The 13333-nt window shown below is 40.5% G+C and overlaps 1 protein-coding gene across 1 annotated transcript in view; it reads left to right on the top strand.

Annotated features, from left to right (window-relative positions):
* Positions 1 to 12293: 12293 nt before the first annotated feature.
* LOC126887432 (apolipoprotein D-like) overlaps positions 12294 to 13333 on the top strand; it is a 36263-nt gene continuing 35223 nt past the window's right edge. The window contains exon 1 of the mRNA XM_050654963.1: positions 12294 to 12535. Coding sequence (XP_050510920.1) covers positions 12425 to 12535 — 111 coding nt within the window. The 5' untranslated portion in view covers positions 12294 to 12424. The remainder of the gene's footprint in view (positions 12536 to 13333) is intronic.

Raw genomic sequence — 13333 nt, 5'->3', positions numbered from 1 at the left:
GAGGACATCATAGCTCCTAGACAGATTTTTATAGATTTATATTGTATTCTGTCTAGTGTTAAAAGATTTGTTTTGCAAGTAGAACCATAAAGAATACAGCCATAATCTAGAATTGATCGTATGTAGGATCTATAAAACATTAAGGAAATATATTGGTCTGCACCCCAACTTTTTTTGGAAACGAAACGCAGAAGGTTAATTCCACGCTCTGACTTTTGTTTCACATATTTTATAAGGCTAGACCACAAGAGTTTTTTATCTAGGCTCATGCCCAAATACTTATAACTCTTCTGCTAAGGGAAAAGCATAATCACCTATATGGCATTTGCCTCTGATTTTTTGTAAGTAGTAGTAGTTTTTTGTTTTTTTAAGGACGTAGTAAGGCGCCGAAGCTAACCAACTAGTGGCCCTTATGAACTTGTACTAGACCTCTCGGAACCGCTTCCAGCATTACCTCAAGAGGTGAAGTTGTATTTGGTGGAATGAGTCGTGAGGTACGTCCACCCGTTCCCTTCGGGAAGGGTTTAGGTGGTTCCCTCTCCATTTTTTGTCCCTGTCTTCTCCTGTGTCTTCTCTCTTCCTGTTTTCCCTAATCCCAAGTACGCTCCGCGCCTGTTATTTAGCACTCCTAGTTGTCAATTTCCGTTCTTTTATTGGACATTATTGTCGTAGCCATCTGGTTTATGATCTCCCAATTTTCTTTGCTCTCCAACATCTTCTGAACTATGTTTTCTGGGGTGAGTATTCCAAGAACATTTTCTGCCCTATTTCTTTCCAGGCTCCACCTCTGACATACGAAGAATGTGTGTTCTGCGGTATCCCTTAAACTGCAGTAGAAGCATTCGTCTGTCTGGCTTATCTTAAATCGATGTAGATATTCTCTGAAACCTCCATTTTCTGTTATCATTTTTGTTATAAAATAGTTGACTTGGCCGTGCTTTCTATTTATCCAGGTCCTTATGTCCGGTATCAAGCGTTTGGTCCATTGCCCCTTATCCTCATTCAGTGTCCATTTATTTTGCCATTGATCGATTATTGATCTCCAAACTTCTGCTCTGTTCTCGCCTTCTCCTACTCTTATTCGTTCTTCGACAAGCAGTTCTATGGGAGGTACCCTCGCTACTACTAGAAGGGCCATAGTGGAGGTAGTTCTATATGCACTGGCTATGCGTATGGCTATCTTCCTTTGGACAGAGAGAAGGACGTTTCTATGTACTTGTTTTCTTAGAGCCCTTTGCCATATCTCTGCTCCGTAGAGTATTATGGAATTTGCCACGGAGCAAAGTAGTCTTCTTGTGGATTCCTTGGGACCTCCTACGTTAGGCATAATTCGGCTGAGGTTTCCAATTGCCTTGTTTGCTTTCTCTGCTATTTTGCGAACATGTATTCCCATCCTCATGTTTTTGTCCATATTTATGCCTAGATATTTGATGCTATCCCTACTCGTGACAGTCGTATTCTCCAGTTGTATAGAAATGTCTTTAATTTTTCTTCCCGCGGCTAGGAGGACTATTTCAGTTTTTTTCGATGCTAGTGTTAGCTTCTTTCTTTGCATCCATTCCGTCACGTCTTCTATCACTTCACGTGATGTATCTTCTAAGCTGGCGGCATCTTGGGCTACCACAACTACTGCGAGATCGTCGGCATACCCAATCAATTTGACACCTCTAGGAACTGGTATCCTAAGCACTCCATCGTAGTAGATGTTCCAGAGGGTGGGCCCTAGGACGGATCCTTGGGGGACTCCACACGTTACTTTCATTTCCTTATTGTTTCCTATATATAGGATACGATTTTCTAAATAGCTCGCAAGAATATTAAAAACGTATGGGGCTATATTTCTACGGCGAAGTTCCTCAACTATACCCTCCCACGGGGCTGTATTAAAGGCATTCTGGACGTCTAGTGTTATCAATGCACATCGTCTTCTTTCTACTCTTTCGTTTGCCTCGTCCGCTATATCCATGTACTCTCTTTAGTGCTTGTACGGTTGACTTTTGATTCCGGAATCCGTATTGTTCCGATGCTAGGTCACCAGTTTGAACGATCTGTTCCTTTAGCCTACCTAATATAAGTTGCTCGAAGAGTTTTCCTATGACATTCAGCACACATATTGGTCTGTATGCTTTATCGTTTTGCCCTGGTTTATTCTTCTCGATGAGTACGAGCCTTGCCTGCTTCCACGTGTCGGGAAAAACTCCAGTCGAGAGGAGCCTGTTTAATAATCGCAGCAGTTTAAGCGGATGTTCATTTGCCACGGCTTTGATAGTAGTAGTAGTAGTAGTAGTAGTAGTAGTAGTAGTAGTAGTAGTAGTAGTAGTAGTAGTAGTAGTAGTAGTAGTAGTAGTAGTAGTAGTAGTAGTAGTAGTAGTAGTAGTAGTAGTAGTAGTAGTAGTAGTAGTAGTAGTAGTAGTAGTAGTAGTAGTAGTAGTAGTAGTAGTAGTAGTAGTAGTAGTAGTAGTAGTAGTAGTAGTAGTAGTAGTAGTAGTAGTAGTAGTAGTAGTAGTAGTAGTAGTAGTAGTAGTAGTAGTAGTAGTAGTAGTAGTAGTAGTAGTAGTAGTAGTAGTAGTAGTAGTAGTAGTAGTAGTAGTAGTAGTAGTAGTTTTTTTTTTTTTTTTTTTTTTTTTTTTTAAGGACGTAGTAAGGCGCCGAAGCTAACCAACTAGTGGCCCTTATGAACTTGTAGTAGACCTCTCGGAACCGCTTCCTGCATTACCTCAAGAGGTGAAGTTATATTTGGTGGAATGAGTCGTGAGGTACGTCCACCCGTTCCCTTCGGGAAGGGTTTAGGTGGTTCCCTCTCCATTTTTTGTCCCTGTCTTCTCCTGTTATTTAGCACTCCTAGTTGTCAATTTCCCTTCTTTTATTGGACATTATTGTCGTAGCCATCTGGTTTATGATCTCCCAATTTTCTTTGCTCTCCAACATCTTCTGAACTATGTTTTCTGGGGTGAGTATTCCAAGAACATTTTCTGCCCTATTTCTTTCCAGGCTCCACCTCTGACATTCGAAGAATGTGTGTTCTGCGGTATCCCTTAAACTGCAGTAGAAGCATTCGTCTGTCTGGCTTATCTTAAATCGATGTAGATATTCTCTGAAACCTCCATGTCCTGTTAGCATTTGTGTTATAAAATAGTTGACTTGGCCGTGCTTTCTATTTATCCAGGTCCTTATGTCCGGTATCAAGCGTTTGGTCCATTGCCCCTTATCCTCATTCAGTGTCCATTTATTTTGCCATTGATCGATTATTGATCTCCAAACTTCTGCTCTGTTCTCGCCTTCTCCTACTCTTATTCGTTCTTCGACAAGCAGTTCTATGGGAGGTACCCTCGCTACTACTAGAAGGGCCATAGTGGAGGTAGTTCTATATGCACTGGCTATGCGTATGGCTATCTTCCTTTGGACAGAGAGAAGGACGTTTCTGTGTACTTGTTTTCTTAGAGCCCTTTGCCATATCTCTGCTCCGTAGAGTATTATGGAATTTGCCACGGAGCACAGTAGTCTTCTTGTGGATTCCTTCGGGCCTCCTACGTTAGGCATAATTCGGCTGAGGTTTCCAATTGCCTTGTTTGCTTTCTCTGCGATTTTGCGAACATGTATTCCCATCCTCATGTTTTTGTCCATATTTATGCCTAGGTATTTGATGCTATCCCTACTCGTGACAGTCGTATTCTCCAGTTGTATAGAAATGTCTTTAATTTTTCTTCCCGCGGCTAGGAGGACTATTTCAGTTTTTTTCGATGCTAGTGTTAGCTTCTTTCTTTGCATCCATTCCGTCACGTCTTCTATCACTTCACGTGATGTATCTTCTAAGCTGGCGGCATCTTGAGCTACCACAACTACTGCGAGATCGTCGGCATACCCAATCAATTTGACACCTCTAGGAACTGGTATCCTAAGCACTCCATCGTAGTAGATGTTCCAGAGGGTGGGCCCTAGGACGGATCCTTGGGGGACTCCACACGTTACTTTCATTTCCTTATTGTTTCCTATATATAGGATACGATTTTCTAAATAGCTCGCAAGAATATTAAAAACGTATGGGGCTATATTTCTACGGCGAAGTTCCTCAATTATACCCTCCCACGGGGCTGTATTAAAGGCATTCTGGACGTCTAGTGTTATCAATGCACATCGTCTTCTTCCTACTCTTTCGTTTGCCTCGTCCGCTATCTCCTGTACTCTCTTTAGTGCTTGTACGGTTGACTTTTGTTTCCGGAATCCGTATTGTTCCGATGCTAGGTCACCAGTTTGAACGATCTGTTCCTTTAGCCTACCTAATATAAGTTGCTCGAAGAGTTTTCCTATGACATTCAGTACACATATTGGTCTGTATGCTTTATCGTTTTGCCCTGGTTTATTCTTCTCGATGAGTACGAGCCTTGCCTGCTTCCATGTGTCGGGAAAAACTCCAGTCGAGAGGAGCCTGTTTAATAATCGCAGCAGTTTAAGCGGATGTTCATTTGCCACGGCTTTAATAACTTCGGGCGGTACGCCATCCGGACCTTGTGCCTTCTTGGGTTTAATACAGTCGGTCGCCGTTTATAACTCTTCTAGAGTAAAAGGTGGGATTCTCTCCTTTAATACTGGCAGTTTATTCCACCTTACTTCTGGATCCGAGGGAAAAAGTCGTTCTGCGATTTGGTATTGTTCCTCGTCGGACAAACATGTCGGTAATCTATGTATCCACTTATCAGTAACTATGCGATATCCCTTGCCCCATACATCGTTATCGACCTCCTCTATAACTTTTTTCCAGGCATCGCTCTTGGCTTCCAGAATAGCCTTCTTTAGGGCTCGTCGACTTTCCTGATAGCGTTCGTTCAACAAAAGTTTTTGTTGTGCGTTGTTTGTTCTATTTGCCCTGGTCTTGGCTCTTCTGCTTTGGTTGCAGGCAGTCCTCATCTCTGCCACCTTTTCTGACCACCAGTAGACTGGTTTCTTCTTTCCTCTACAATGTTTTTTGGGAAGTACCTCATCACACGCGCTGGTAATGTCTGCCATGAGCTGTTCGGCTGTCATATTATCACTTCTGTTCTCGAGCTTTACGCCGATTCTATACGTGAGTGCTTGGATTTTATGCTCTACAACTCGCCATCCTTTGCTTACCGGTGTGGGGTCTTGATGTTTATTATGCTGTTTTATTTCGTAGATGATGCTCTGATGTGGGCTTAGGTTTTCTTCCTCCAGCACCTTCCAGTTGTGTATACATTTAGCTAGTTTCCTTGTCGAAAAGGTAACATCAATGATTGATCCGTAGTCTCCACGAACGAATGTAGGGGTATTTCCTTTGTTATGAACTATAAGGTTCTCTTCGGCTAGCCATTCTGCCATTATTTCACCTCTCCTATCGTCTCTATTCGAGCCCCATTCAACTGATTTGGCATTAAAGTCCCCTCCTACGAGTATTTCTTTTTTATGTTTTTTCATACTTGTCCTAAGTCTGTCAAGAAACTGTGTATAGGTTTGTATATCCACATTAGGCGAGATATAACAGCTGTATATCACCATGGTGGCTATTTCAATCCATGTGAAACCTTTGTCTCCACCATGCTTAAGAACTTTAGTTTGGTTGTTGATTACTTTGATGGCCGCATCCAGATTTTGTTCTACAAACCAATGGCCTGTTTTAAGTTTTTTTCTGTTCGGTTCAGAGATCAGGATTATATCTACGTTTGCTTCTTCGCAATTTTTGAATAGTAGGTCAGTTCCCGCAGGACTCCTATCGATGTTTACTTGTAGCAGTTTTGTATACATTTTTGTCAAGCTTACGAAAAGACACTGTCTAGTCGGTCCCTCTTCTCCTCATTTTTTCTCTTTAATAGTTCTCTGTATTTCGGGCACCTCATGGTTTCCGCTCCATGCCATTTTTCATTGCAGAGGTAGCAGTTCTCTTCTCCGCTGCACTGTCCTCTCTTATGACCCTCTTCCCCACATCTATGGCATCTATCCTGACTCCCTTTTCTCTGGCACTCTTTTGCTATATGTCCTATCTGAAAACATTTCATACATCTATCTAAGAGGTCGAGCTCTCTGATTCTCCATCGATTCCAGCCTTCACCTATTCTTTTTTTCTTAGTGATAAGATCCACTGCATCATGTTCCATGGTGACAAAGGCGAATTTATACCCTCTTTGGTTGGTCTTTTGTGCTAACTTAATCGTCATGTCTATTCTAGAGGTTCCTTCTATATTTAACTCCTTTGTGATCGCCTCTCTCACCTCATCTTCACTTACCGTTTCGTCTATGTCGATTAGCATAAAGGTTTTCCCCTTCTTTTTAACATCAACCTGGGCTAGGTTGGTGAGTTTGGAGTTCAAGGCGGTTGTAAAAGCCTCCCTATGTTTGTCTTCTTTACCTTTGATTTTTAGGACTATGTTTCCGCTGTTTGTCCTATTTACCTTCTCGATCGAGACCCCTTCCGTACCTATCTCCTTTTTCATACTCCTAATGATGTCTGAGTATGTACTATCTCCCTTTGGTTTAACAATTATTGTTTCCTCAAGGTTTCTTTTTCGCTTAGCAGCTTCCCATTTTGGATCATCTTGAATTATCGTAGTGGCCCTGTTCCTATCCATCAGAATATTAAAGGTAATTCCTTCCTTTCTGCCAATGTGCTCCATGATATTTCTCGTATATACACCTTCCTCTATGATGCAGACGGCCTCTCTCCCGTTACGTTCTTTGATGGCCTTACCTATTTTAGCAAGGTTCTTTCTAAGGCTATTTTTGCCCTCCATTGTCGAGAAATTTCCTATTCTAGTGGCATAAGTATACCTCTCTGTATTTTGGCCACTACTCTGTTCTTCTTCGATTATGCCGTTTACCGTGAAGCCTCCAACCATCTCACCAGGTTTAAGTATCTCTTCTTTTACATACTTCATTATTTGCGGATTTCTCTCTCTTAATTTGTTTATGACAGCTCCATTTTTTAAGCCGTCCTCTTTGATAACGATGACTAGATTTTCTTCATCGCCCGTCAGATTACCTCTAAGACGCTTGGACTTAACGTACACCTGTTCTGGCCATGCATTATCGGCAAATTTTAGGAAGTTCTCATCATCCAAGTTTAGCTCCAGGGACCTCTCGATCTCGGAGGTAAGTCTTAACATTTGCACCTGCTGTCGTAGTAGTAGTAGTAGTAGTAGTAGTAGTAGTAGTAGTAGTAGTAGTAGTAGTAGTAGTAGTTTTTTTTTTTTTTTTTTTTTTTTTTTTTTTAAGGACGTAGTAAGGCGCCGAAGCTAACCAACTAGTGGCCCTTATGAACTTGTAGTAGACCTCTCGGAACCGCTTCCTGCATTACCTCAAGAGGTGAAGTTATATTTGGTGGAATAAGTCGTGAGGTACGTCCACCCGTTCCCTTCGGGAAGGGTTTAGGTGGTTCCCTCTCCATTTTTTGTCCCTGTCTTCTCCTGTTATTTAGCACTCCTAGTTGTCAATTTCCCTTCTTTTATTGGACATTATTGTCGTAGCCATCTGGTTTATGATCTCCCAATTTTCTTTGCTCTCCAACATCTTCTGAACTATGTTTTCTGGGGTGAATATTCCAAGAACATTTTCTGCCCTATTTCTTTCCAGGCTCCACCTCTGACATTCGAAGAATGTGTGTTCTGCGGTATCCCTTAAACTGCAGTAGAAGCATTCGTCTGTCTGGCTTATCTTAAATCGATGTAGATATTCTCTGAAACCTCCATGTCCTGTTAGCATTTGTGTTATAAAATAGTTGACTTGGCCGTGCTTTCTATTTATCCAGGTCCTTATGTCCGGTATCAAGCGTTTGGTCCATTGCCCCTTATCCTCATTCAGTGTCCATTTATTTTGCCATTGATCGATTATTGATCTCCAAACTTCTGCTCTGTTCTCGCCTTCTCCTACTCTTATTCGTTCTTCGACAAGCAGTTCTATAGGAGGTACCCTCGCTACTACTAGAAGGGCCATAGTGGAGGTAGTTCTATATGCACTGGCTATGCGTATGGCTATCTTCCTTTGGACAGAGAGAAGGACGTTTCTGTGTACTTGTTTTCTTAGAGCCCTTTGCCATATCTCTGCTCCGTAGAGTATTATGGAATTTGCCACGGAGCACAGTAGTCTTCTTGTGGATTCCTTCGGGCCTCCTACGTTAGGCATAATTCGGCTGAGGTTTCCAATTGCCTTGTTTGCTTTCTCTGCGATTTTGCGAACATGTATTCCCATCCTCATGTTTTTGTCCATATTTATGCCTAGGTATTTGATGCTATCCCTACTCGTGACAGTCGTATTCTCCAGTTGTATAGAAATGTCTTTAATTTTTCTTCCCGCGGCTAGGAGGACTATTTCAGTTTTTTTCGATGCTAGTGTTAGCTTCTTTCTTTGCATCCATTCCGTCACGTCTTCTATCACTTCACGTGATGTATCTTCTAAGCTGGCGGCATCTTGGGCTACCACAACTACTGCGAGATCGTCGGCATACCCAATCAATTTGACACCTCTAGGAACTGGTATCCTAAGCACTCCATCGTAGTAGATGTTCCAGAGGGTGGGCCCTAGGACGGATCCTTGGGGGACTCCACACGTTACTTTCATTTCCTTATTGTTTCCTATATATAGGATACGATTTTCTAAATAGCTCGCAAGAATATTAAAAACGTATGGGGCTATATTTCTACGGCGAAGTTCCTCAATTATACCCTCCCACGGGGCTGTATTAAAGGCATTCTGGACGTCTAGTGTTATCAATGCACATCGTCTTCTTCCTACTCTTTCGTTTGCCTCGTCCGCTATCTCCTGTACTCTCTTTAGTGCTTGTACGGTTGACTTTTGTTTCCGGAATCCGTATTGTTCCGATGCTAGGTCACCAGTTTGAACGATCTGTTCCTTTAGCCTACCTAATATAAGTTGCTCGAAGAGTTTTCCTATGACATTCAGTACACATATTGGTCTGTATGCTTTATCGTTTTGCCCTGGTTTATTCTTCTCGATGAGTACGAGCCTTGCCTGCTTCCATGTGTCGGGAAAAACTCCAGTCGAGAGGAGCCTGTTTAATAATCGCAGCAGTTTAAGCGGATGTTCATTTGCCACGGCTTTAATAACTTCGGGCGGTACGCCATCCGGACCTTGTGCCTTCTTGGGTTTAATACAGTCGGTCGCCGTTTGTAACTCTTCTAGAGTAAAAGGTGGGATTCTCTCCTTTAATACTGGCAGTTTATTCCACCTTACTTCTGGATCCGAGGGAAAAAGTCGTTCTGCGATTTGGTATTGTTCCTCGTCGGACAAACATGTCGGTAATCTATGTATCCACTTATCAGTAACTATGCGATATCCCTTGCCCCATACATCGTTATCGACCTCCTCTATAACTTTTTTCCAGGCATCGCTCTTGGCTTCCAGAATAGCCTTCTTTAGGGCTCGTCGACTTTCCTGATAGCGTTCGTTCAACAAAAGTTTTTGTTGTGCGTTGTTTGTTCTATTTGCCCTGGTCTTGGCTCTTCTGCTTTGGTTGCAGGCAGTCCTCATCTCTGCCACCTTTTCTGACCACCAGTAGACTGGTTTCTTCTTTCCTCTACAATGTTTTTTGGGAAGTACCTCATCACACGCGCTGGTAATGTCTGCCATGAGCTGTTCGGCTGTCATATTATCACTTCTGTTCTCGAGCTTTACGCCGATTCTATACGTGAGTGCTTGGATTTTATGCTCTACAACTCGCCATCCTTTGCTTACCGGTGTGGGGTCTTGATGTTTATTATGCTGTTTTATTTCGTAGATGATGCTCTGATGTGGGCTTAGGTTTTCTTCCTCCAGCACCTTCCAGTTGTGTATACATTTAGCTAGTTTCCTTGTCGAAAAGGTAACATCAATGATTGATCCGTAGTCTCCACGAACGAATGTAGGGGTATTTCCTTTGTTATGAACTATAAGGTTCTCTTCGGCTAGCCATTCTGCCATTATTTCACCTCTCCTGTCGTCTCTATTCGAGCCCCATTCAACTGATTTGGCATTAAAGTCCCCTCCTACGAGTATTTCTTTTTTATGTTTTTTCATACTTGTCCTAAGTCTGTCAAGAAACTGTGTATAGGTTTGTATATCCACATTAGGCGAGATATAACAGCTGTATATCACCATGGTGGCTATTTCAATCCATGTGAAACCTTTGTCTCCACCATGCTTAAGAACTTTAGTTTGGTTGTTGATTACTTTGATGGCCGCATCCAGATTTTGTTCTACAAACCAATGGCCTGTTTTAAGTTTTTTTCTGTTCGGTTCAGAGATCAGGATTATATCTACGTTTGCTTCTTCGCAATTTTTGAATAGTAGGTCAGTTCCCGCAGGACTCCTATCGATGTTTACTTGTAGCAGTTTTGTATACATTTTTGTCACGCTTACGAAAAGACACTGTCTAGTCGGTCCCTCTTCTCCTCATTTTTTCTCTTTAATAGTTCTCTGTATTTCGGGCACCTCATGGTTTCCGCTCCATGCCCTTTTTCATTGCAGAGGTAGCAGTTCTCTTCTCCGCTGCACTGTCCTCTCTTATGACCCTCTTCCCCACATCTATGGCATCTATCCTGACTCCCTTTTCTCTGGCACTCTTTTGCTATATGTCCTATCTGAAAACATTTCATACATCTATCTAAGAGGTCGAGCTCTCTGATTCTCCATCGATTCCAGCCTTCACCTATTCTTTTTTTCTTAGTGATAAGATCCACTGCATCATGTTCCATGGTGACAAAGGCGAATTTATACCCTCTTTGGTTGGTCTTTTGTGCTAACTTAATCGTCATGTCTATTCTAGAGGTTCCTTCTATATTTAACTCCTTTGTGATCGCCTCTCTCACCTCATCTTCACTTACCGTTTCGTCTATGTCGATTAGCATAAAGGTTTTCCCCTTCTTTTTAACATCAACCTGGGCTAGGTTGGTGAGTTTGGAGTTCAAGGCGGTTGTAAAAGCCTCCCTATGTTTGTCTTCTTTACCTTTGATTTTTAGGACTATGTTTCCGCTGTTTGTCCTATTTACCTTCTCGATCGAGACCCCTTCCGTACCTATCTCCTTTTTCATACTCCTAATGATGTCTGAGTATGTACTATCTCCCTTTGGTTTAACAATTATTGTTTCCTCAAGGTTTCTTTTTCGCTTAGCAGCTTCCCATTTTGGATCATCTTGAATTATCGTAGTGGCCCTGTTCCTATCCATCAGAATATTAAAGGTAATTCCTTCCTTTCTGCCAATGTGCTCCATGATATTTCTCGTATATACACCTTCCTCTATGATGCAGACGGCCTCTCTCCCGTTACGTTCTTTGATGGCCTTACCTATTTTAGCAAGGTTCTTTCTAAGGCTATTTTTGCCCTCCATTGTCGAGAAATTTCCTATTCTAGTGGCATAAGTATACCTCTCTGTATTTTGGCCACTACTCTGTTCTTCTTCGATTATGCCGTTTACCGTGAAGCCTCCAACCATCTCACCAGGTTTAAGTATCTCTTCTTTTACATACTTCATTATTTGCGGATTTCTCTCTCTTAATTTGTTTATGACAGCTCCATTTTTTAAGCCGTCCTCTTTGATAACGATGACTAGATTTTCTTCATCGCCCGTCAGATTACCTCTAAGACGCTTGGACTTAACGTACACCTGTTCTGGCCATGCATTATCGGCAAATTTTAGGAAGTTCTCATCATCCAAGTTTAGCTCCAGGGACCTCTCGATCTCGGAGGTAAGTCTTAACATTTGCACCTGCTGTGGACTCTCGGTCTGCGTATCAGCATCTGCCACGGTCTTCTTCTTGATTTTTCCTTCCACAGTTTGAGTTGAAGTTTGCATCATTTGCTTTCCGGTGGAATCCGTAGAGGCGGTGGTTTCAACTACGTCTTTTTTATTGATGGTTTCTGATTTAAACTCGTTTAGAAGTTCGTTAATGAATCCCATGTCTTTGGGTATTCTTTTTGTATGGCTATCAATTTTGATTATTGCATTCTTGATACCTTTATAGTAGTAGTAGTAGTAGTAGTAGTAGTAGTAGTAGTAGTAGTAGTAGTAGTAGTAGTAGTAGTAGTAGTAGTAGTAGTAGTAGTAGTAGTAGTAGTAGTAGTAGTAGTAGTAGTAGTAGTAGTAGTAGTAGTAGTAGTAGTAGTAGTAGTAATAAATTAGAGAAAAAGATGTTTCAGATAGATTGGAAGTCTTCGAGTTATGGACTTATAGAAGAATATTATGAATAAGTTTTACGAATAAATTTAAAAAATCACTTAAAAAAATTACGCAAAAACATTAATTCGTCTTATCTTATCTATTGCACAACGAATTTCAACCTTTGGCTATCAATGTTAATTATTCTAAAGATGAATGATATTCTTCACAATTTTCAGACGCACATTATTTAATCAATCATTAACATCTGTGTATAAAAGATTATATTTCATTAAAATCAATCGTTATTAAATTAATAAACCACGAAAATGATTGCTTTTGCAGTAACTTTTTGTTTGCTGGTAATATCTGCACAGGGACAAATTCCTGTTGAAAGATGTCCAGATGTAAAAGGAGTGGCAAATTTCGACGGATATGCAGTAAGTTACATTTTTATTTTTAAACGCTTTTCTTTACTTCAATAGTTTGCATCAAATCTTTAGACGTTAATTTGACTAACTTTTCTTCAATGCAAATGAATGAAAATTTGAAGATATATACATTCGCGGGAAAAATACACGAATAGTCAATAAAATTTTTTTTTATGTTTATTAATTATTTAAATAAAATAACGATTTTAACGGAAAATGCTTAAATTCTCTTGTTTTCTACAATGAAGAAATTTGAAACTTTTACGGATTGTAGCTAATGATATGAACTTTACATAATTTCACTTTTTACGTTAATTGTTTCCGTTATGCTTCATAAATAAACAATAGAGTTTCAAATTTTGAACGCTGATATATTTGATTATATATAAATCGGCGTTTATTCGTGTCAAATTTCAATACGATACGAACCAAAACTCCAATTCAAAAAATTCGTGTTTTTATCGTAGTCTTAGAAAAACCAGCGGTAGAGACGTTTTGTGCTACAATACAATTAACATTAGAATTCGTTTTGTCGTATTAATTAATTAAACGCTTTTCTTTAGTTCAATCGTTTGGGTCAAATCTTTGGACGTTAATTTGACTGCCTTTTCTTTAATGCAAATGACTAAAAATTTACGACATAATGTTCGTGGGAACAATACACGAATATTCAATAAATTTTTTTTGTTTATTAATTGTTTAAATAAAAAAACTATTTTAACGGAAAATGCAATAAACAATAAAGTTTCAGATTCTTTGCCGATTCCGACTACTTTTATACATATTTTAATAAACATGACGATATAT

This window comes from Diabrotica virgifera, chromosome 6, assembly GCF_917563875.1.
Source record: "Diabrotica virgifera virgifera chromosome 6, PGI_DIABVI_V3a".
Lineage (NCBI taxonomy): Eukaryota > Metazoa > Arthropoda > Insecta > Coleoptera > Chrysomelidae > Diabrotica > Diabrotica virgifera.
The sequence above is the reverse complement of the archived record's forward strand: the minus strand, read 5'-3'. Positions and strand labels throughout refer to the sequence as shown.